Source organism: Myotis nattereri, assembly GCF_964212035.1.
Source record: "Myotis nattereri genome assembly, chromosome: 10".
Classification (NCBI taxonomy): Eukaryota; Metazoa; Chordata; class Mammalia; order Chiroptera; family Vespertilionidae; genus Myotis; species Myotis nattereri.
Window position 1 is genome coordinate 73,607,978 of NC_138085.1, and position 24,712 is coordinate 73,632,689.

At 54.5% G+C, this 24,712-nt stretch overlaps 1 protein-coding gene across 5 annotated transcripts in view; it reads left to right on the plus strand.

Moving 5' to 3' along the window:
• The window catches only part of DNMT3A (DNA methyltransferase 3 alpha), a 93,929-nt gene that overhangs the window by 58,690 nt on the left and 10,527 nt on the right, over positions 1–24,712 (plus strand). For 4 of the 5 annotated variants that reach the window (XM_081101379.1, XM_081101376.1, XM_081101377.1 and 1 more), the window contains 10 exons: positions 19,861–20,076; positions 20,341–20,499; positions 20,869–20,976; positions 21,222–21,378; positions 21,691–21,840; positions 21,946–21,990; positions 22,693–22,772; positions 23,237–23,349; positions 23,457–23,640; positions 23,888–23,972. In XM_081101379.1, coding sequence (XP_080957505.1) covers positions 19,861–20,076; positions 20,341–20,499; positions 20,869–20,976; positions 21,222–21,378; positions 21,691–21,840; positions 21,946–21,990; positions 22,693–22,772; positions 23,237–23,349; positions 23,457–23,640; positions 23,888–23,972 — 1,297 coding nt within the window. Of the gene's footprint in view, positions 1–19,706; positions 20,077–20,340; positions 20,500–20,868; positions 20,977–21,221; positions 21,379–21,690; positions 21,841–21,945; positions 21,991–22,692; positions 22,773–23,236; positions 23,350–23,456; positions 23,641–23,887; positions 23,973–24,712 lie in introns of all 5 variants that reach the window. The other variant, XM_081101380.1, reaches the window with a different exon arrangement.

A 24,712-nucleotide genomic window follows, 5' to 3' on the forward strand; every position in this document is an offset into this window, starting at 1 on the left:
CACTGTCTGTACCCCAGGCCTACAGAGGAAGGCGTGATCCTCAGTACATCGTTCCAGGGTTTGCTCTAGACCAGCGGTTCTCACCTGTGGGTCGCGACCCCTTTGGCGGTCGAACGATCCTTCCACAGGGGTCGCCTAAGACCATCCTGCATATCAGATATTTACATGACGATTCATAACAGTAGCAACATGACAGTTATGAAGTAGCAATGACAATAATTTTATGGTTGGGTCACAACATGAGGAACTGTGTTTAAAGGGCCAGAGGTTGAGAACCACTGCTCTAGACTCTAGAGAAAGTCAAAACAGGGTGGGGGTTTGGCGACTTGATTGTTTCCAGTTCTTTCATGATCCAGGAAGGAAGAGATTACTTTCCCCGGAAGAGCCTAGAAAGGGGCAGCCAGTCGAAGTCTAGGAGGAGAGAGGGACTTGCCCCTGAGCATTACGTGTGATCTTTGGGATGGAAATTGGGAACTGGGCTGTTCTACCCTTCGGGTCAGTTGCCCCACTCCCGACCCCCTGGTGGGCGGGGCTTTGCTTTTTAACCCCTTGTTATGTATGCCTGGTGCTTTTTCTGCCCTTCTTTAGCCTTGGGGCTGGAAGCTAGACTTAAGGACTTTTAGACCTAAGAAAGCTTCTAGAAATTCTACAGTCCTCAAACTGCTCAATTTAAAAAGATCTTTTCTCAACTTGCTGGAAAGGTTAAGATAATAGATACATTTTCTCAACTTTAAATTTTCTACTAAATTTTTTTGTTTTGTTTTTTCTACTAAAATTTAAAGACTTTTTTATCATGAACCTTTTCTAACCCCCACAGAAGCAGAGTAGTATACTGAACCCCCATGAGCTGATATCACCCAGCTTCCACAGTCATCAGAAGCTTTTCTAGAAAATCGTAAACCCAGCCAGTATAGTAACCTATGAGTATTAACAGAAAAAAAAACTCCAAAAGTTGATTTAATTTAAAATATTTTAGATCTGTGCGACTTGAGATATAGAGATCTACAAACTACATTTCTGCGAGTAAAATTGTTCTGTTCATAGGATATAACCAGAGACGTCTGCAAACAATTGCATGACTTCTCATACAAGCGTCGGAACTGGCAATCCCCTCATTTTCAGGCGGGGAGTCCAGGGTGCGGAGTTGTACGCTGGCCACAGCTCAGGCAGCACACAGGGCATGGGGTGGGATGGGGTTAGCATTCAGGGTCCTACTGCCACGTGGGGCGGGCCGGAAGACCACACTTACCCTCTGGGGCTCTGCCGGGGGCGGGGGGGAGGACTAGCTGCAAGTAACAGGATGTTGGGGAGACAGGTAGCTTTCCAGATTCCCAAGCTCCCCTCAGACCAAAGAGTAGTCACTGTCCCCATCAGTCCCGATTTCTGAGCGGCTTACTTACCCAGGGTGAATCCTTCCTCCCTCCCGTCTCTAGTGGTTCTCTGGCATTTGACCCTTTCTTCTGAAACTGCCTCCGGAGGCCTTCCTGCCTTGTCCCTGAGGTTCTTTCCCAGTTCCTCGGCTGCACCTCCTCAGCGTCCTCCTCTGTCCCTCAGCTGTGGCACCCCCAGATCTCTGCCCCCAACCTCCGCCTGTCTTGAGCCCCTTCCCGCTTCTGTGCTCTCTTAGATCCTTTGCCTTGCCCTCCTCCCCCAAAAGACATCGCCCCTCCCGCTGTGTCACCTGAAGGTCCAGCCTGCATTTCCTCACCTCTGAATGAGACACCTGGTCTTTACAAGCCCCTGCAGAGCACAGTTTTTGAGCTCACTCCCAGAGGCCCCCCCCCCCAGCCCCGCTCCCCCCGCCCCCCCCCCCCATCTGAGTGCTGTGCAAGATACCAGGGCTGCTTGGAAGCCTAGAGGACTCTTAGTTGTCCCAGGATAGGATGAGGGTTCGGGGTACCTCAGAAGAGCAATTCCCCACGGGACTTAGACTTATTCTGCCTGGGGTCATCATCCAGCAGCAAGCAGATGCACTGGGATTGAGGGGAGAGGGAGGGCATTGCAGTAAGAGGTGTACAGCTTGCAGGTTCTGAGGCACAAGAAGGGAAGATTGTGGTGGTGGGACACAGGGACTCGGGGGCTGAGAGCAGCGGGAAGGGGCTGGGGCTTGTGTGCCCTCCTGTGGGGCTCCCACCAGACTCTGGTCTGCACCTGCCCCTTTCCTCTGAGGCCTTCTTCCTCTGCTCAGTTTCCTTTTCCAGTGACCACCCTTGTCAGTCAGTCCACAATTATTAAGTGAGGGCTACGCTTTACTTTTCTGCCCATCTGATTACCTACCTCCCCAGACTCTCCTGCCCCCCCAAAAAATTTTTTTAAAGAAGACATGGAATATCACAAAATAAATGAAATTTAAAATACGTGGATGAGGAAAACGGGGCATTTCTTCCTTTCCCGAGGCTGCAGTGGGAATTTTTGCTGGGGCAGGGAAGCTATTGTCTGTCTTCTGTCTGTCTCAGCTCTTATTCTTTGCACCTCTTTACTAATCCTTTTAAGGATCAAACTGCTTTAATCATGACCAGGCCCTGCTATAGAATACACAGTGGCTCCCTATTGTCTCCCCTTTCACGTCAGAAATCCTCTGGGTGTTTCTCTAGGCTTCAACCCTCACTGTGATCTCCACAACCACCCCACCCCACTTCACCACCATTCTCTAATATGAGAGACCAGTCTCCCCTTTATATTTGCCAGGCTCCTTCCCTCCTTCTTGCCTTTCTTCATGCTGTGCTTTCCTATCCATTCTTCAGGATTGAGTTGAAGAGCTGCTGCCTCCAGGAAGCTCTCCAGGATTTCTCTAGTCTACAGGGACCTCTTCCCTTCTCTGCAGCCCTGTAGCCCTCACTGATAATACTGTTGGATGTAGCACCCAGTGTCATAGAGTAGTTTTGCACTATTTTTTATGTGTTAATCATCTCTTATCCCATTGTACCCAACCTGGTACTGGGCAGAGAGAATAGGCTCAAGGAATACTTATTGGTTGCTAAGCAGTTGGGAGGTTGGTGAATGCGGGACACCTTCTCAGGGAGCTCGGCCCTTGGTGTCCCGAGGTGCTGGCAGGTGTACTGGAGAATAGCGTGGGGCCAGGGGACCTGTGTGGGCAGGCTCCCACAGGGAAGGTGGTGCCTCCACTCTTCACCCTGCGCTCCTGCTGTTCCCACTGGGCCTTTGCTGTGCGGAGCCGGGAGAGCCTTCCCTGGCCTGGGAGAACTGGCTAGACCCCAGCAGCGGGGAGGGCAAAGGTGAGGCAGTTCCTCCTCCCAAAGGAAGGCAAGTCCTAGGATCCCCTTCCTGCTAATTATTAGAACAAAAGGCCCCACAGGAGTGCTTAGGGTTTAGGAAGGGCTTCTTGCACGTATTACTTCATTGGGCCTCAGCACTGCGGGCTTCTGCCGAGCTGAGCAGCTGGACCGGCCGTCCAGCCAGAGGGAGGGGCTGTGGACTCCACTGGTCCACTTCGGGCTTTAGGACTCCCCTGTAGCCGGTGATGGTATGGCTCTCTCAGTGATGTCTGCACCCCAACACGATTCTGAATTATTTCAAGGCAAGATACCATGTCCTGCGGATCTAGGAACCGGTCTCTTTCCTAGCTCCCAACCGGAAGGGAGGAACTCATGCATCCTTACACATATGAGATGCTTAAGACAAATTAAGTCGTGATGATAACAGATAATATGTGACCCAAATATAGGCTCTTCTCCCTTCCCCTCCCCCAACATTCAGACGCAGCCACCCCTCCCCTCCCGCCCAGCAGAATCCTTCACATTCCTGAAGGGAAGGGTGCCTCTGGAGGCGAGTTCCAATGCCGACCCAGTCTCCTTCCAGCTGTGGGGCCTTAGGCGTCACTTGACCACTGTGGCTAGACTTGGCTGTGCTCTGCTCTCCCAGGCACGTCTCGCCTCCAGGAGAGCAGCCCTCTCCGTTTGTTCCTGCCTCTCCCTAGCCCGGCTTGTTCTGTGCGGGCGCTCTGAACACCTCTGCCCCCAGGGCTGGCCTTCAGAGGGACGAGGGAAAGATGTGCTAAATGAATGAATAATCTCAGAGTTGTGTGGGTTCATAAGGTAATACATAACATTTAAAGCTCCTAGCACCGGACTAGCATATCATAGCAGCTTGATACTTTTTAAAAATAATTTTAAATTTTTAAAGTTTTACACAGATACGTTCTTACTGTAAAAACCCCTCCCCTCCCATCACTGGTACCTGATGCTATCAGTTTGGAGTATATATGACATGTTTTTTTCTATTCATCCATGTGTGTATGTAAATACGTAATTTTTGCTTCACAGTTGTTGTCCCCCCCCCCCCTTTTTTTTAAGTGGAGCCACACCGTAGTTTCACTTTACAGCTTGGTTTTTCACTTATAATAAGTCTGGGCAGTCTAGTCACGTAATTACTGTTCTATTCCACCATATGGATTACCATGGTTTTATTTAACCATTCTCTTCCTGGGCATTTGTGTTGTTTACACTATTTTACTGCGTAACCATTGCAACAGTAAACATCCTTGCGTGTGCCTCTTTGTGCATCTGTGCTTCTCTAGAAAGGGAAATGCTGGGTCCAAGGGAACGTGCATTTTGCATTTTACAGAATCTGCCAAATTGCCCTCCCAAAAGGGCAGCACCAATTTATGCTCCTATAAACTGGGTATGAGAAGACTCCCACCTTTGCCAACATCAATATTTTGCTAATCTAATGGGTGGGAAATGGCATCTTGTTATGATTTTAATTGGCATTTCCCAGATAATAAGTGAGGCTAGACATCTTTTCATATGTTTATTGGCCATTTGCGCTGTTGCTTCTGTGAGCTGAGCAAATGTTGCTTCCTCTTGCTTTATAGCCCTGCAGTCTCAACAGACTGTGCTTCCTGTCTGCCCTGGGAAGGACAGCCTGGGAATGTCCAGCGGGTCAGCTCCTGCTGCGCTATATTCCATTTAATAAGCCATCTCCACCCGCCTCCTGAGTAGGGGGCATTGTGCTGGGGGCTTCGGGAATAGATGAATTAAGTGTGATATCCTGGGCTTTCGTATATAGGAGACCTGAGACATGGCAGCACAAAGTAGACCATTAAGGACTAAAACCAGATTATTAGCAAAATATGTAAAGTAGCAGCTTTAGGGTGTTCTGACTGGCGGACATTCTTCACTCACTCGCCACACAAACTAATGAAAACCTGAACTAGTATAGGGCGGCCTCAAAAACAGCATCCGCCTTCAAAGAGAAGGTGCCATTTAGAGCAGGCATGACAGTCCAGGGCACTTCACCCAAAGGCTGCACCCGTTTCAGAGGTGCTCCAGTGACAGCCTGCAATCAGCAGTGCCGGCAGGGCTGCTGGCCCTTCTTTCCGACGCCTGTGAAATTGTCATCAGTGAGGCGCCCATTGTCCCTTAAGTGGATGGGCTGTTTGCACACTGGAGTGATCACTTCATCTAAGAGAAAGGCTCTTAGAACAACCCCCATTTTTTGGTGGTGAGTAAACAAGTGGCGGGGAGGGTGGTAGTAACTCACCCAGGATCCGGCCGCCCGCCACAGCCAAGCCTGAATTGGGCCAAAGGGGACGGCCGTCACTGAGCACCTAGCGCATGCCAGGCACTGTGCCAAGAGCACTGCCTTCTCACCATAATCCTAAACGGTGATCCAGTTAATTTATGTTTCGGGACCCACGAAATGGAGGCTGCCCCAGTGGCCCGGCCCACGTCACAATCACTTATGGGGAACACCTGACAAGGAAACCTAACCTACACCAATCACAGCCCTCCAACTCAGCTTTAGCCAGCTCACCTTACTCTAAGACCCGCTGGCCTTATAAGGAAATCCCGACCTCCCAGTCAATCCTGCCCCGGTTCCGCTTGCCTCTTCTGACGCCCCCAAAATCCCTGGGGAAGAATGTTCCACTGCTTGTGAGGCCCTGTACTCCTCCCATTCGTGGATTGTTCTCCCTCACCATCAAACGCATCATTAAATTGTATAATTCTTTGTCATTTGACAGATGATCCGGAATGATTGTAAGAACTGTATTTATCCCTACCTTATCCCTGCCTTACTATTAGGAAACTAAGATTCCCCGAGGCAAGGAGCTAAGAGCCACGTGGAGATCCCTGTGGAGAGGTCACGTGGGCAGGACTGGAGTTTGGAGTTTGGAGTCTAGAGCACAAGATTTCTTGCATATTTAGTTTTATATATATATGTGTGTGTATGTGTGTGTGTATATATATATATATTATATATATATACACAACACATATATATGTATATATATGTGTGTATATATATATAATATATATATATATATTTTTTTTTAATTGATTTCAGAGAGGAAGGGAGATAGAAATATAAGTGATGAGAAAGAATCACTGATTGGCTGCCTCTTGCATGCCCCCCCCCCCCCCACTGGGGACAGAGCCCACAATCCAGGCATGTGCCCTTGGCCAGCATTGAACCCAGGACCCTTCAGTCCACAGGCCTACTCTCTATCCACTGAGCCAAACCGCTTAGAGCTAGTTCAACTTTTAGAAGCATTCTCATAGCGCTTTCTAGGAGGCAAACAATGGAAAAGATATAATGGTAATGTTTTCTCTGCTTTCAAAACCAGACCATTTGTCAGGGAGGTCCCTGGGGTGTTCATGCATTGAGTGGTAGGCTGGACTCTGACTCTATAAGGAGCCAATACATGAGATGAAGGATTTAACAGACTTGAATTCAGTGTTTACTAAATACAGCACGGTGCTGGCGCTGGAGGAGATGCTGGACGCTGTGCTAGAGGCACACATTGCCTAGTGGAGGAGGTAGGAGTGTTCAGAATGTTCGCCATGAGCCGCACTGTCAGAGGCCAGAGAACTTCTGGGGGAACTCCTGGAAAGCTTCCTGGACGAGGTGTCCTTTGAGAATTCCAATAGGAATAAATGAGGAAGGCATTTCAGGGAAAGGAACCACTGAGGACAAATAGAAGGAGGCATGAAACTTCTGGGTTGTTTAGGGAACAGCAAGAGATCTGGTAACTAGGGTGTGGGAGTTGGGGAGGAAATAAAAGAAGAGATAAAACTACAAAGGAAGATGGTCAGATTGTCAAAGGTCGCCATGTCTTAGTGAGAAATTTAGGCTTCGTTGTGCAGTAGGGAGCTGGAATGTGAGAGCACGGCGTGTGTATAATAGGAAGATAACCCTGGCAGCGCTGTAAGGGGCCCAGAGAGGGGATGTTTGAAGCAGGACCAGTTAGGAGGGCATTGCATTTGTTTTTGAGGGTCCAGGTAATGGGAGTCAGGCCTGATAGAAGTGGTAGACCTTGTCTCTGGTTGAAGGAACGGGAGAAACCTGCCTGGTGTTTTTGTGGGGTGGGGGAGGGTATCATTACTGAACTAGAGAACCGTGGAGGGAAAGCAGGTTTGGGACAGGAAGGTGACACGGACTGTTCATTCTCTTACGGGTGTATTTTGATGAGCCAAAGCTTTTAATTTTAATAAAATCCAGTTTACCCTTTCCCCCCTTTTACTGGTGTGTGTGTGTGTGTGTGTGTGTATGTGTGTCTAAGAATTCTCTGCCTCCCTCACCATCATGAAGATGTTCTCTTAGAAGGGGGTGGGCTTTGAGTTGGGTTTTGGACAAGCTGCTGTTGAGAAGCCAGCAGGTCGGCTGTCCATGGGGAGAGGGTGAGCAGGCAGCTCAAAAGGAGTCATGGACGTGGAGGGCAAGTGCGGGCTTGAGTGCAGGGAGGGAACTGCTGAAGCAAGGAGAGCCGCCACATTGGGAGGAGCAGGACTGGAGGGACAGAGACTTGGGGTGTCTGGGAGCAGCTGGCAACCAGGAGAGACTCCAAAAGGAGTTGGGGAACTAAAGCTCCCCTTTCCACCTCTCGATGGAGCCCTTTCTAACCCCCTCCCCCAAGTCTATCAAGTCTTTGTGGCCGTCCTCGTCCCTCACCTCTCAATTTATACCCTCCCTAACAACTGAGTGAGTGTGTGTGTGTGTGTGTGTGTGTGTGTGAATTTCACCACTTTTCCCACTTGCCATTCTTTTATATCCTTCACAGATGCATATATGACTCTTGCCCCATTCATCTTTAGTTAAGGATGGGCAGTATAAATATTTTCACTTCCAACTCAGGTGGATTAAGTAAAAATAGGAATAAAGCAGTTCAGTCGCTTCTGTATTTTTGAACCTAGATGCTGTTTGAAAGGCAACTTTGTGGGTTAAAAAAAAAAATCAACAAAACAAATTGAGTTGGACATGTCTTATACATACCGAAGATCCTCTCAGAATTCAGTGTTTCTTACAGGGTGGGTTTGTGTCTTGCTCCATCACACTGGGCAGTGAGTTAAAAGGCGCACTCCCAGGCCCCAGTCTGAACCAGTGGGGGCAGAATCCGTGAGAAATCTGATTTTGTAGCCAGGAAAGGCAGCTCTGCCCTGTGCAGACGATTCTTGTGAAAGTTTGAGAACACTTAAGCTTTGGATGATTTGAAGTCCGCCAAATCCTGCTCAGTCCCCCAAAGATGCAATTACTGTATCAGCTACCAACCCTCCCCCGCCCCGCCCCCCCCCCCCCCCCCCCCCCCCCCCCCGTCACCCACAGCGGGGCTCTCGCTGCATACTGGGATCCTCTGGGAGGTTTGTCATTGCCCCGGCCTGGGCCCTGCTCTGTAGTGCTCAGGTCTGGAACTTGGTGAAGGGCCCTGGCCCAGGTGTTTCTCCAGGTGATCGAATATAAGGTTCGGTGCTGAGTCGAGGAAGGACAGGCTCTAAGGCAGGCAGACGGAGGGGGGGGGCGGGGGGGGGGACATGGGTGGGGCCGAAGGCCGGAAAAGACCTGGTACAGGAATTCAAATTTTTCCTTTGGGATGGAGATGGTAGGCGCCCGCGGTTTCCAGCCTAGTTTACCACAATGCTCGCGGGCTGAGCGCCTCCTGAGTCTTCTCTTCGGACCCTGAAACTTGAGAGGGTCTGCAGGCCTGCATCTGAATGGTGGTCCCTGAGCCCCTCCCTTTGACCCCTGGAGCCAGGCGACTGGGTGGAGGAGGGGAGGGGAGAGTAGCCCGGGGCCATTGAGGAGGGGTGTTTACAGGGTTCCTTTTGACTGGCATCTGCCCTCCCCCTGAAGGTATGAAATTATCACTTCTCTCCTAGAGACGTGTCCTCAAGCAAACTTGTCTTACGGTTCTTTCCACCTCTCACTGACTTCCTTTGATCTTATCTGTAATACTCAACAGATATTTGTGGTCCCATTAGCTGATCCAAAGAGGCTAGGCCGTTAGGCACTTATTAAAGGTTTTGTCATCAGCGGCCATACCCTGAGCAACCTGGGACCTCGCAGCCACTGCTTCTGTTGATTTTCCTGGTCAGAAGCAAGTGAGGTCTGGGGACCTGCAGCACCCCCACCCTCTCCCCCTCCCGACTCCCTGCCCAGCCTGCACCTCCTCACTCACAGGTGGACCATTCCCCCCCTCCACCCCCCGCAGCTCCGGGCTGTGAAAGTGCGGGCAGAGTGGGGTTTGCGGAGAAGCCTCCCCCCCCCCCCCCCCGCCCCGTATGGAACAGGCCTGTGCAGCTTATCCTCCGGGGAGCAGATGCGATTGCAGATATGAGATCTGGCCATTCCTGCCTGAGACCTGGGAGGTGGCACCATCCCTTGTTTACCGGCTCCCTCCCCTGGGTCCCACTGCCTTTGCTGATCCTGGCCTCCCCAGCTTCCCTTCCACACGCGGAGAAAGCATCTCCAGCACATAATTTACTACCCAATTGCATGCTGTCTTGAATGAGGGCTGGTTCCACGTGGGATGGGTCTTGGGCACACAGCTAGGCTGAGGGTAACGGAAAGGTGGAGGCCCATCTCCCCCACCCTGTCCCCCACCTCCTCAGTGTCCCCGCCCAGCCTGGCTGTTCCAGGTGCTCGTGCTGCCCAGTGCTCCTGGACCCTGGAGTTCAGGTGTTTCAGGCGGGCTCAGAGGTGCACTCCAAGGTAGGGCATGGCCTCTTCAGGTTCTCAAACTCCACTGGCAAGGTGGGTGGGGCCCCCCTGCCCCATGGTGTTTGCCTAAATGCTGCACCTCTCCTGGGTGATGGCAAGGAGCCCAGCCAGGCTAGCACACTGCAGGTTGCCATGGTGACCCTTTTGCTTTCCCTCCGAAAGAGGATGGATTTCTCTTTCAGCCCAAATCATCTGCCTGGGCTGCCACCATTCTATACACTCTGGGAACCAGACTGCCCAGCCCCTCGCTCCACCTTCCACTTTCTGCCATAGGGGACAGCTTGTCGAAAGGCTCGGTTTTAAATCACAATCCAGTGTCAAGGCAACAGCATGTTCTGGCTTGAAGGGGAAGCAGGAGGGAAGGGCCCAGGAGATGGGGCCTCACCTTGGGCTTGTGCACAGAGGGCGCGTCCCCCTGCATCTCCTGCCTGCGCCGCCCCTCCCCAGACCACTTCCTCTTCAGTTAATGGCCCTGCCCCTTGGGGTGGGCTCAGTCCCTCATTGTGACAGAGACAGCCAGGCCACTGGTGGTCTCCACGCCTGGCCAGTATCGGGATGACCTAGGGAGGTTTTAGTAGATCCCTAGGCCCTACTCAAGCTGCTGATCACCTTAGAGAGCCCAGGAATCTATATTTTTACGAACCTCCTTGGGTGATCCTGATACATTTAAACCTGAATGAGTTTGGGATGCCTCTGGCAAGACGATCTGTGAAGCCTCGTGGGAAGAAAAGGAAGCTCTGCCCTGTGCCGAGGAGGGACTGGCCTCTCTGGGCTCCCAGGAGCTTCTGAAGAGCCCCTTGCAGGTGACTCTTGTCAGAAAGCAGGTGTTCCCTGGTCATGCTGGCTAAGCCCAGACCAGGCCCCCACCTTTCCCCACAGGAGAAGCCAGCAGGGAGAAAGAGTGACAGAAAGGGGGGATGTTGCCATAACAACCAGCTCTAGGCAGAGGCCTTCCTTCCAGGGGCTGGTACTTCACCCCAGTCATGGTGGTTTCCATGGAGATGGGTTACTGAGGGACAGAGGAAACATTTGCCCCACTTAGAGCATTAGTCAGGAGCTGCCAGAAGTCAGGCCATCTCCAGGTGGGAGCCTTGGACCCCTATCAACTTCGAGTGCCCGCCCCCCCACCATGGCCTCTGTTCTCTGGGTGCAGGTCTGATATTTTCTCCCTGCTTGGTGGCTCTCTCTGCCACTGGTCTCCTTAGCAACAAGTCCTGCTAACTCCTTGTTGGCTCTGTGGCTATTTTTAGCTTCACCAGGAGCAGCTCAGTCCTGGTCATTTGCTTGCAACCTCCATGTGGACTGCAGGGGAATAGGAAAACAAATGTTCCCTCCTCTTTGGGGAGCCCTAGACCTGGACCTCTTAGCCCCTTTAGAATTTTGCTATGGAAAGTATCTGTCCCCCCGGCAGGAACTTGGCGGGTGGATTCTGGATGAGACAAGGTGGGTTTCAGTCAGCATACACTGTCTTAGTCCTCTCCAGCAGCGGTCGCCAGCCTTTGGGGCCTCCGGTTGGCAGCCGCTGCTCTAAGTGTGCAAGGAGTGCTGTCCACACCACTTCCTCATGAAGCTGAGTAAGACCCAGTCCCTGCCCTCTAGGAATTTTTAATCTAGCGGAGGAGAAAGATGAGTACACAGTCACCTTAGCACAGGCAAAGATTGGCAGGCGCAAAGAGGGCATTGCAAAGTGCTATGGGAGCACGGAGGAGGAGGGGGAAGATGAGGGTGAGGGCCAGAGCAGCACTGTCCAGAGGGACTTGCTGCAGTGATAGAAATGTTCTAAAACCTGTGCCATCTTCAGGAGCCCCCGTCCCCAGGTGGCTCTGGATCCTTGGCACGTGGCTGGTACAGATGAGGAACTGAATTATTTCTACCTTATTGGACAGTTCAGGTCTAGAGAGATGCTCATGGTGGAGGTGATGGTGAAGTGGGCCAGGATAAGTAGGATTTGGCTGGTGGGAGTTGAAGGGGAGGGGCAAGGAGAGTATGAGCAAAGGCACAAAACCCCCACATATTTGGGGAATAGTAAGTAGGCAGACAGATTGGGGAGCGTGACCCATGACGTAAGTGCTGTGGATTGTGGGGGCCTTGAGTGCCATACAGACTGTGGACGTAGTCAGGAGGTAGTCAGAGGTCCAGTGTGTAGCTCTGAGGCTGTCCAGCTGTAGGTGGGAGGACAGGGTCAGAACAGACATCCATATTTATCTCATCGTCTTTTGTCTGGATAAGGTCTCCCTGGCCTTGAGGTCAGTAGGAATGTTTGTGGGGCAGAAAATACACTGTGTCTCCCCAATGTGCGGCTTTGCAGATGGCTTCCTAGGGATTGTGGCTTCTCTGATTTTGAGTAAAGGGAGCCAGGTGGTAAATGCCAGGTTTGATGGAAGTAAGATAACCTGCCCACATCCTGTGAGCCCTGGATTTTATGACAGAGCATGAACTGAACGCTGGACTTGGAGTTAAAACCAGTCAGGCAGTCATGGCATTCCTACCTGAACTGGGGAAAATGACTGCCCTTTGGCGGGGGATCATGGCCTTGTGTATCATGTCAGTTCTGTGAGCTGGAAAGTCAAATTAACGGCACTCATCATGATCATGCTCTTCAGAGATGCGGGAGGGCTACATATACCAGAATGTTAAATTTACCAACGTATTACAGGACGTGTCCCTGCCACACAGATCCCTGTACTTGTCCTGCTGTGTTTGTTTGTGTGTTTGTTTGTTTGCTTTTGTCCTGCTGTTTCTGGCAACTTCCTGGTATGAGAGTCACTGGAAAATGTAATTAAAGGTAGAAGTCTGCTTGATGAATACAGGATCAGGGCGAAGAGTCAGGTGTCCTTAGGAGCCGTTCTCGGCAGGCCTGTTGAGTCACTGCGCCCTGCCTGCCAAACAGGAAACGTGCCCTCTCTTTCAGGTCACCCTCTCTTTTGGACCATGCTGGATACTTCCTCTCCAACACTTCTTTTAGGCTCTTGACATCCACCAGATCTTCTTTTCCTCTAGGAGTTCCTCCTTTCAACATACTTTCTATGACATTTTCAAGAACTTGGCTGTTTTACATGGCCCTGCTTTTTTTAGGCTGACTATCTTTATCTCAATCAAAAGATCTACCCCAGTAGTCACCCTGAAAGGGTTACACTGGAAGGTGGAGGACAAATGTGACCTAAGGATCCTTGAAGGCTGCCCTGGGTTTTTCCTGACCTTTTACCAAAGCCCCCTTTGCCCTAGATCTTGGCATCTTTTCTGCTTTGGGGTCTGTCTGCCCGCTGAGCACAGAGGCACACATCTCTGATAGAACAGAAAAGGGAAACCTTTTCTGCCCCGTAGCTACAGGAGAGGGACGGTACCCTCGGTTGCGAGGGGACGCCTTTGAGTTTGGGCTTCCTTTTGCTAAAGGTGGGAGCTGTGTAGAAGACGTAAGATGTGAGCTTAATTTTAAAGAATGAGAATGAGGAAGTCTGGCAGCTGGAGGGAGGCTAGTTTTTAAGTTAGCCAAGAGAAAGTGAAACCGATGACTGGTCTGTTCTGGCACTCTGAGTCCTGGATGAAGCAGCCCCAACACCAACAGAGTGTAGAAGCGAAGGTGGTTAGCCATGTAATAATGGAAAGGGAGAGGCCATAGATGAGGTAGTGTTATTAAAAAGAGCCGGCCAAGCCAGAAGACAGACTTCATTTTGAGAGGAGGCCTAGGGTGAGGTCTAAAGTGGGCTGTTGACAGGGCCTGGATGCTGAGGAGGCAGCAGTGAGAGAAGCAGCTAAGCAAGTCATATTACATCCCATAAAGGGTGGGAGCAGGCAAGAGGTTTGAATTCAGGGCTGCTCATCTCTGCTTGGGGAATCTCCTGGGAAATGTACTACGTAGATACTTTGAGTTGAGAGATGGTTGAAAGAAGGGTCTGTGTTTTGTCGAATGGCTCCTCCTTGCTGCATGGATTCTGGGTCTCAGCGGGGTTGGGAGAGGGAAGTCTGTACTCCCCAAGAATTATTTGGAGAAGGCACTCCGATTTGGAGTCCTCCTCCCTGTTCAGGGCTCGCTTGCTCTGACCGGTGCTGAGCCCCAGGAGATGGTGGGCTCTTCTTCACAGCAGATCTCTCCACCTGACCTCATCGTACTGGCACCGGTTCCAGCCGGTATGTCCCCGCTGACGGTGGCTGGAAGCCAGGCATCCAGGGCAGGAGGTGATCCTCAAGAGATGCTGGTATTCCAGGGCCTGGGAGGGCAGGTGTCGTCACGCCTAATTTGCAAGTAAGAAAACAGGCTTTTGGGGGCTAAGTGGCTTGTTTGAGGTCCTGATGGAACCATATTCCAAGCCCAGATCTTCTGACAAGTGCCACTGGCCAGACAGCCTCCCCTGGGAGCATTCACCTTGTCTCCTCTGCTCTTTCGGATTTATTTGTCTTGCAAATGGAAACCAGACTAACCTTCCCAAACTACCCATCCATCTCCCCTTGTCAGAAAAGCTGCAGGGACTCTTCACTGCTATGGGATCTAGCTGTTGGCATCATTCTCTGCACCTTTTAGCTTTAGTCGGGTTGGAGGTGGAAGGTGGACAAGTTTCCCCCCTCCCGACTACCATCTCTTATTCTCCACCTATCCTAGCTCATTCCAGATCTGATTCCTCCTTCAGATCCCACCTGTGCTCTGCACTGACCTCTCTGACCCCACTTATCATCCAGACTACCCAGGTTCTGGTGGCTTCTAAGCCACCCTGGCCCATTGAGCTTGGTACTTATGACAGTCACCTTTACAGATGTTTGCTTTTCAATGGCTTTCTCCTGTCTGTCCAAGTCTAGCTGAATCTGTCAGTACCTCGCGTGTCTGTCCTCCTGGGGCCTCTGCTGAGAAGGGGGGGGGGGGGGCGCTTGAAATGGCTTAGGCTGTACCTTGACGCTCCAGCTAGAGGCTCTGGAAGAAGAGGAATGTAGTCTTGAGCTGCAGATGGGTGAGAAGGGAGGAATTGCTGTACAGTAGTTCTCCCCTCATCTGGGGTTTGGTTTTCTATGTTTCAGCTACCCAAGGTCAACCACAGTCCAAAAATAATAGATTTCCCCAGCCACCCACATTGTCATAGCTCCATGATCCAGGATTACCCACAGCAGATGGTCCCCCTTCTGACATATATATGGTCAGACGGTCAGTAGACGCCTAACACTGTGTCACCATGCCTAGTCATTCACCTCACTTCATTTCATTATGGAGGCATTTTATCATCTCATGTCATCACAAGAAAAAGGGTGAGTACAGTGATATTTCTTTTAAAAATTAGGTTTTTATTGATTTCAGAGAGGAAGGGAGAGGGAGGGAGAGACAGAAACATCAATGATGGGAGAGAATCATTGATCGGCTGCTTCCTGCATGCCCCACATGGGGACCCAGCACGCAACCCGGGCATGTGCCCTGACGGGGAATCGAACCATCACCTCCTTCATAGGTTGAGGCTCAACCACTGAGCCACACCAGCTGGGCCAGTGATCTTCCCAGAGACCATATTCACAAGTCTGTTGCTATAATTGCTCTATTTTATTAGTTGTTAATCCCTTACTGTGCCTAATTTATAACTTCATCATAGGGACGTGCGGATAGGAAAAAATCAGTATATATAGGGTTGGGTAGTAGCCAAGGTTTCAGGCACCTTCGGGGGTGGGGGGTGGAGGGGTGTCGTCTTGGACAAAGTTCCGCCCCCGCATAAGGGGGAGCTACTCTACTTTTGAACTAGCCCCCAGCCCCAGCCTTGCACACAAGAAAGGGAGAAATTCAAGGCCGACCTAGGGGACCCAGTGACTTGGCCAGGAAGAGGTTTCCAGAGCCTGCACTGCTGGGTCCGCTGTTCAAGGCGCCCCTCTCCGCCCCCCAACCGTGTGAAGGGAGCCCCCACTCCCCCCCACCCGCACCCGCCACGTTCGGGACGCTCTCCGTTCGTGCGGGCGCCTTCCGTCCACCGCTGTGCGCGCGGAGTTTCCCTACAACTTATTGGGCTGCTTTGCTCGTCTGTAAGCGTTTTTTTTTCTTTCTTTTTTTCTTGTTTTCGGTGCGCTTCTGAGACTCACTTTGAACAACTTTCTCCTGGTTCGCAGACTGTCCCGAACCGCATCTCGCCTTTCGCCTGCGCGCCCACCTCACCCCCGGGCTGCCCCCTTCCCGGCAGCGCTGCCCCAGGGCTCCCCGCCTCGCCCCCAGCCGCGAGCGGGGCTCCCGCGGAGTTGGGGGGCGGGGGCGGGGGCGGGGAGCGGGGGCGGGGCGGGCCGGCGGGAGGAAGGGGCGGCACCGCCTGCAGCCCGGCTGGGCCGGCCCTGGGAACCCGCGGAGGCCCCGCCGCGCCCCCGGGCCCCGCGCCCCTCGGCCGGGAGGAGAGGGGCTGGCCCGCCGCCAGCGTCGGGAGAGCCGGCCCCCTCCCCCGGCCCTCTCGCAGCCAACCAAGCACTCCAGCGGGCCCCACGTGACCTGGAGTTCTAGACAAAGAAAATGTTCAAGCCCTCCCCCCCACCAACCCCCTCCCCCTCCCTCCGGCCCCCTCCGCCCCCAGCCCCATCGCCCCCTTCCCCTCCCCCCAGGCGGGCAGCTACTTACCGAGCTCCGGGGCCGGGCATCACACCTGAGCCGGACGGCGGAGGGGCTGCACCTGGCCTTATGGGTAGGTTCCTGGACAGAGGCCGGGGGCGGAGGGCGGCAGGGCCGGTGGGAGGATCTCTGGGCCGCCGCAGCCGGGGCCGGGCAGAGTCAAGTGTGCCTCCTTGGCCCGCGCGAGCCGGCTCCCCTGCCCGGCCCGAGTTGTGAGATGCTAAGTTTCTGCCGTCCCGCCCGCTCCCTCCCCCGGAGTCCCAGCCGCACTGCTCGCTGCGCCCAGGTGGGGCCCGGCGGTTCCGGGGCCGGGACGAGCAGCCCTGCAGAGCCGGGGGCAGGGGTCTGAGCGCCGGGGAGCAGGCCCGCGCCGGGCGCTGGGAGCCTGGCTGTGGGCTGGGAGCCACGCTTTTGCGGAGCTGGCTGGCAGATGGGTTGTTGGCATTTCCTTGCTGACCCGTGTTCCTGGCTGGTGGACCATGCTGCCCTCAGGCCCTGCCAACCTTGCAGCCTCGTGAGAGGGAGAGTTTCCTCTCCTGCGTGTCCCCGGGAGCCACCGGGCAGGCTGCCAGGACGCAGCGGTGCTGGGGTGGCGGGAGCAGTGCAGCCTTGACACGGGGTGTGGGACCTCAGTGGGTGCCTGGGGGGCCAGCCTGACTCAGGCCGGTGGGGCTCGCGGGACAGCCCAGGATCTGCTGCGCCGGCAGGGCGTCCGCATGGGCGCCCAGACCTCTGACCTTTGGAACAGGAAGCAGCCTGGAGGGGGGTGTTAGTGGGACAGCTGCCGGAGGAGGTAGATCTGGACGGGAGGCCCCGCGCCACCAGAGCGGGGTTACCAGTGGCTTTCCAGGCAGAGTGGCTTCCTTGGGCCACGTTGGTGGTGGGGAGGGGGGGCGGGGCGTGTAGTATCTCCCTGATCAGGCCCAATCTCGGCCACCCTGGAGTGGGGTGTTCTGATCTGAGGGTAGGAGCCTTTAGCCCAAATGCCAAGGTTCAGTTAACCCTTCTTTCTCCCATTGTTTGCCCCAGGGAGAGTGAACGTGGGGAAAGAAGGCATTCCCTCACTACCTTGGGCAGACTCCTCTAATGAGGCCCCTCCCCCACCCAGCCACCGTCTCTGCCCCTTCTTCCCCTTTTCTCTTGCCTCCTGCTGCTAACCCACCCCTTCTTCCTTCCCCTGCCCCCGCTGGCCGTGTCACGATGGAGGCCCCTTCCTCCTCCGCCGCCTGCCAAAACTGTTTCGGGCGCGTGTTCTCCTGCACCTAGTGGGTTGGGGGCGCTTCCTAGCCTCAGCAGCAGCGGCTGACAAGCTGGGGGAAGTTGTGGGGGAAGAATCATGTTCAGGAACTGGCTGTGGGGGGGTGGGGAAGAGAGACAAAGGGGCTGTGGGGGAGGACGAAGGGTGGTGTCAGGCACGACTCTACCCACTCTCCTCGAGTCTAGACCTGGGGAGCCCAGCACCCGCCCACCCCTTGCTGCTTGCTGTGGAAGTGACTTCAGCTCCTTCCCTCGGAAGGCCCCTCTCCCTGCTGCCCTCTGCTACCTACACACCTTGTTCTGGTTGAGGGGCCCTGTCACCCGTGAGCAGGGTCTTTGGGTCATAGGGTAGCAGCCTGGTCTAGATCAGTCAACGTGACTGAAGTTGGAGGAGGCAGAGGGAAGGGAGCAGAACAGCTAGTCATGTTGCTCATCTGAAGGGGCCTGGTGCCGGGGTCGGCTGCCCCAGCTGACGGTTCTGGAGGAGAATCCTCCTCCCGCCTCGGGTTGAGTGCCCATCCCGTCACACCTTGTGGGGGAGGTGGTGGTGGATAATTGAAAGTAGGAAGGAGAGGACGAAGTTCCACCAGGTGCCAGGTGAGAACCGGGCTAGGGTATGAGCAATGACTCTGCGTTCTTCCACCTCGTTCTCCCAGCTGTTTGTGGGCAAAGAATAAATGATCCCATTTTAGAATTTGTTGAGTCAGAGAAAGAACTAGGACTTCTATCATTAGTGTTTTAGGGATCATTACAGGAAGCCGACTGGCCCAGAAACAAAGACTTGAGGATTGAATGAAATGAATCGACGAGAGTAGGCCATTGCGTTTAAGACCAAGGTTTTTAACCTGGAACCCTGTGATCTGGGGGTTCATTAACAGGCTTTGGCGCATCCCTAGAATTCTTGATAGTCAGAAAAGGTTAACAGAAACCCTTCCATTTAAATGCCTTTTTAGGTTGGAGCAACTCAGAAGAGAAGGGGCTGCTCTGAGGTCAGCTGTTAATGAGTTGCAAGGCTAAGAAAGATGTCGATGCTCTGACTTCCAGCTTAGAGCTCTTGTGGTCCATGATGCTTTCTGATGCTTTTTTCTTTTTCATAAGCTCTGGGGGAGAGCTTCATATTGAAAGGCAGATGGATGGTGTGGTGGGAATGGGTGCGGAGCCCTGAGTTTGAGGGCCATGTGTTCTAGATTCAGTAGCTGGGGTGAGATGAGGTTGGCCGGCCCTCAGAGCTGTGTATCCAGGATCTCATGCTCCCCTGCAGGCTGCACCTTTGGGAGCAGGTGGTGAGAAGGAATGGGGCAGGGTCTGAAAGATGAAGTCTGAAATGATGAAAGGTTGGAGGCTGTCCAACTAGGACAGTGGTTGGGTTTGGTTGGGTTTGTCGGTGGGATGGCAGAGGATGCCTGTACTCAGTAAGAAAGTGTTGAAAGAATAAGTGTATTTATATATGGATCTGAAAGGCACGCAGAGAAGGGAGGGGTGAGTCTGGTAGCAGAATGCACAGTGGATTTAATCCTAAGAACTCCAGCCTGGAAGCAGGTGAGCTCGGACGGGGCTTTGCGTGGTGCTCCAGCAGGTGGGGAAGGAAACATGGCACCGATTTCCTCATAGTAGACCCGACAACGGAACTGGAATCGTGGTCGGGGAGCCACACAGATTTCCTGGCTGCCCAGGGAAATTGTGGAGAAAAGGGTGAGAAGTCCAGTTCTTGGCTGGGAAATATGACAGGAGAGGATGGAGCCTAAACGAAGGTGCACGTTTCAGATCTGAATAGAATTAGCCTTTCCACGTCAGAGGGTAGGCGAATGATAATGGTGATAAACTGGGAAAGATCAGACCAGGAAGGAAGATTTCCTAAGGGGCAGAGGAGAAGGCTGGAATGGAGCCAGATGATTGGAGTTTGCCTCTCAACTTCGGATCTCTCTGTTTTCCACGGCAGGCCAGTTGAGTTGATGAGGGAAGAACTCTCTCCAGCCCTTGACCTCCCACCACTGTCTCCAGCCCAGAAAGAGGTTGCGAGGAGCGCCCTGAGTGTGAGGTGGCCTTGCTGATTCCTGGAGAGGCCAAGGTAACTCTGTCCCTTGTTTTCCCAGGCTGAGAAGAAAGCCAAGGTGATTGCAGTAATGAACGCTGTGGAAGAGAACCAGGGGTCCGGCGAGTCTCAGAAGGTGGAGGAGGCCAGTCCTCCTGCAGTGCAGCAGCCCACTGACCCCGCGTCCCCCACTGTGGCCACCACCCCTGAGCCTGTGGGGGCTGACACAGGGGACAAGAACGCCACCAAAGCAGCCGATGACGAACCAGAGTACGAGGTGAGCGGCTGGCTTCTTCAGCTGCCTCGTCCAGCTTTGTCCTGGGTCCCTCCACTGCCAGCTCGCCCCATCCTGCTCTCCTCTCTCCACCTGATCCCAAGCCTCTTCGTCTCCCCAATTTGGCTCTGATTTGGTCCATTCAGATGGAGCTCCCTCCTGGCTGCCCTGACCCTCAGATGCCCAGGGTTGGGGTTGCCGTGGGGGGATGAGGGTGGCAGGGCCTCGTGACTGCTGTATAATGACTTCTGCTCCTTGGGGATCCAGGACGGCCGGGGCTTTGGCATTGGGGAGCTGGTGTGGGGGAAACTGCGGGGCTTCTCCTGGTGGCCAGGCCGCATTGTGTCTTGGTGGATGACGGGCCGGAGTCGAGCAGCTGAAGGCACCCGCTGGGTCATGTGGTTCGGAGACGGCAAGTTCTCAGTGGTGAGTTATGGGGTCTCGGGCCCAAGGCCTACGGTTTTGGCGGGGCATGGTCTGGAATTGGGTGGTAGAAGTGGGCTCTGCTTGCCCCCACTCTGTGTGTGTGGGAGTGGAAGCCCAGGAGATCATGAGGTTGCACTGGTGCCTCACAGCTAGGATGCCTGCCGAGTCTCTGCCTCCTGGGAACCCTTTCCCCGGAAGCCCCTCCCACTTGCCTTCAGATCCTCTGCATCATGCAGTTATTTATTGATGCATCTGGCCCTCTCCAGGACAGCGGCCGCGTTCTGATGCCTCCCACCCTTGCCTGTTGCCAGGCACGTGGTGGGCTCGATGCGTGTGGGAGGGAAAACGAGGGCGTGGTTGTCCCCCCAGGTGTGTGTTGAAAAGCTGATGCCGTTGAGCTCCTTCTGCAGCGCTTTCCACCAGGCCACCTACAACAAGCAGCCCATGTACCGCAAAGCCATCTACGAAGTGCTGCAGGTGAGCGCCGTGTGGGGATTCGACCGCTAGTTGGCCTAGAAGCCGAGATGCGGATGTCAGGCCTGGGCAGAGGGTCCGCCTGCCAGGCCTGTGGACTCCTTTCCCCCCATCTTCCTCGCTTCCTTTCTACACTCTTCAGGCGTTCTCCTCCAGTCCTCCCCCTCCTTGCACCTTCTCCCACCTTTGTTACTAGGAGTCTGCCCTCCAGCCTGTCCCTCCAACCCCCCATTCTTGCTGCCCCCCAGGTGGCCAGCAGCCGAGCCGGGAAGCTGTTCCCAGCGTGCCATGACAGCGATGAGAGCGACACTGCCAAGGCCGTGGAGGTGCAGAACAAGCAGATGATCGAATGGGCCCTCGGAGGGTTCCAGCCCTCTGGCCCCAAGGGCCTGGAACCACCAGAAGGTCAGCACGGGCGCCCAGCCTAGCCTTCTGGACCCCTGCCAGCCAGGCCTGCGGAAGCCATGCTGAGGGAGGGCTGCCCAGGCCTCCATCGATGGGCCGTGGTCTCCCTCCCCTGGGGTCGGGTAGGGTGGTACTGCTCTGGGACTCAGAATAACATGCTCCCCATTGGCCTGCTGGCACCAGAGAGTCGAGAGCAAGGAACACGTCGAGGTCCAGGCTGCACCCCATTATGGGTGGAATGGGGGAGGAGAGGGAGCTGGGATTCCTTGTCAGCTGGGAACCGTGACCTCATTCCCTGCTTTTCCCATCCAGAGGAGAAGAACCCCTACAAAGAAGTTTACACAGACATGTGGGTTGAACCCGAGGCAGCTGCCTATGCGCCACCCCCACCAGCCAAAAAGCCCCGGAAGAGCACAACCGAGAAGCCCAAGGTCAAGGAGATTATCGACGAACGCACAAGAGGTAGTTAGCCTGGCTCTGGAGAGAGTGGCGTGGCGAGGCTGGCATTCAGAGGAGTGGGTGAGGCCCTCTTGCCTCCTCTGATGCTGGGCTTCCCTCCCTCCGCAGAGCGGCTGGTGTACGAGGTGCGGCAGAAGTGCCGGAACATCGAGGGTGAGTCCAATGCACTGGACACCGACTCCCTGGGACGGGCAGGTGGGCTGGCTCCTAGTGGGCTGCCTGGGGCAGAGGCATGGCTGCTGAGAAAGGCTGGACTGGGACATCAGTACTCAGTCACAGGGTCAGTCCTGCATGTGTCACCACCTCCAGCCTGCATCACACACACGTCTGTCTTCTGGTGCCAGAATCTGACTGACCTGTCGATGGTGTCGGCTGGTATTAGGATTTGGGACACTCCAGTGGGTCCCAGAGGGGAGCCCCTCTTGTATTCGATTGAATTTGCCTGAACCTGACCTTCTGGCCTTATATCTCTCATCACCTTCTCTCGTCCAGCGGTCATTCGCATCCCATGTCTGTCTCCCTTGGCCTAGTGATGGTGTGTCAGGCTCAGGGCCCTCACGCCTGGGGAGGATGGGGCAGGGGCCCAGGACGTAAGGTCTGCCAAAGACCACCCCCATACCCAGGGCAGGGCCCCGTTCTCCTTGGCGGTTCCTGTCCCTGTATGATGCCACTCCTGGATGGTGGCATCGATGCTCTGAGAGAGGACAGGGCTTCTGAAACGGGGGCCACAGTGCCTCCCTGTTGCCCGAGGCAGCTCTAGCACGCCCCCTTTTTGTAGCTTTTCTGGAGCTGGCTCTGGTCCGAGGCAAGAGGGGGCCCTGCAGTGCCGCTCACTCTGCTTTCTCTGCTTTCCAGACATTTGCATCTCTTGTGGGAGCCTCAACGTCACCCTGGAACACCCTCTCTTCATCGGAGGAATGTGCCAAAACTGTAAGGTAGGGCTGCTGGGGATGCCACCTCCTACCCCCTGGCCTGACTGACCCAGCGTTAGCTGTGGAAGCAGAAAGTTCTGATAAACAGACATTTGGGCTTCAAGGGTTGACTTGCCATTATTTTTCCTCCTGAAAGTCTTCCGCCTGTAACACCCATCCCAGTCCCCAGACGTGGACTCCACTCCCCAGGCACTAGTGAAGGGGGGAGGACAAGCCGACTGGCGGGTGGGTTGCTGCGCCCTCAGGGCCCCGGGGAAGACCTAGGGGCAAAGGCTGCTGCTCCCTCCCCAGCCTTCGCCCAGGCCTCCTTGCTACTGTCCACTGCTGGGGCCAGGACACCTGCTGGCCCCTTCCCTGATCTGTGGTGTAGGCCAGACCCTGGTTGGATGGGTCGCAGGGTCATGTCTCCAGGGCTGAGTCAGGGTTCCCGGGGCTCGCGGAGGGTCTGACTGCCCCCTGCCCTCCAGAACTGCTTCCTGGAGTGCGCGTACCAGTACGACGACGACGGCTACCAGTCCTACTGCACCATCTGCTGTGGCGGGCGTGAGGTGCTCATGTGCGGGAACAACAACTGCTGCAGGTGAGGGGCCCCCACCGTGGGCTCCCACTGCCCACCTGCCCAGCCGTGCTTCATCCAGGACTGGCCTGGGGCTGGGAGTCCCGCTGCTACACTGGGCTTCCTTCCAGGTGCTTTTGCGTGGAGTGCGTGGATCTCTTGGTGGGGCCCGGCGCCGCCCAGGCAGCCATTAAAGAAGACCCTTGGAACTGCTACATGTGCGGGCACAAGGGCACCTACGGGCTGCTGCGGAGGCGGGATGACTGGCCCTCGCGGCTGCAGATGTTCTTCGCCAACAACCACGACCAGGAATTTGTGAGTGCCGGCCTGGGCCTGCTCCCGAACTCTCTGCACCCACTCCTACCTGCCGGAGCTGGAGGGCGGACCGGCTGAAGCGATGGTGCTTCCGTGGGTCGGGGGGCCGGGCGATGAGCAGGGGTGCCCGAGCCGCGCGCTGGCTGTGCGGGGTCAGAACGCCGGTCACGCTCACGGGGCTGGGAGGGCGGGCGGAGCTGGGGAGCACGCCCGGGCACTCACCTGGTCTGTTGTGCTCCCTGCCTAGGACCCTCCGAAGGTTTACCCACCTGTCCCAGCCGAGAAGAGGAAGCCCATCCGGGTGCTGTCTCTGTTTGACGGAATTGCTACAGGTGAGCAGCACGGGTCCGAGAGGGGCTGCGCCCTCCTCCTGGGACGGGCAGCTCTAGGGGGAGGGGGATGCGTGTATTCAACTCTGACCAAACAGAACCGTAGGGAGCATCACCACTGCTAAAGCCTCACCCTGCAGGGGAAACTGTTCATCGGGAAGTAAAATCGGTGGCAAACCAGCGTGTCCGGCGGGCACTTTCCTCAATGGGGGGCGCTTCCGGCCGAGGACGGCGTGACTGAGAGGTCATTGGCGGTTTTCCCAAAGCCTCAAAGGGCAGGCGGCGACCAAAACAAAAACACGGCCCTTGTGCTGTGTTTTCATTTGAAGTCGCAGTAAAAAAACAATCTATAACCGAGAGAGCAGAGAATATCTAAATTGCCCATAAGCCTGTGATTAGTGTTTTGGTGAATGTCGTGTTAGATTTGTGTGCGTGCGTTTATGTAATCGTACATAGATACAACAAAGGGGCGGTAAAATGTGTAGTGCTGTAACGCGCCTTTTCAATTATGAGGCTATGAGACTGTCTCAGGTCAGTCAGTAGAGAACGACATTCTTCATTTGTAAGTGCCGCGTAAGGTGCCACTGAGTGAAAGCACCGAGATTAATTGACTCCTCCGTGGGTCGGGGACTGGTGTTTTCACTGCTGGAGCAGTGCTGTGACAGCCTCCCTGTGCACACTCGTTCTGTTCTGTACGTTAGCCGTTGTCTTTTAGGGCGTGCTGGGTCACTGTAGGTGCTGTT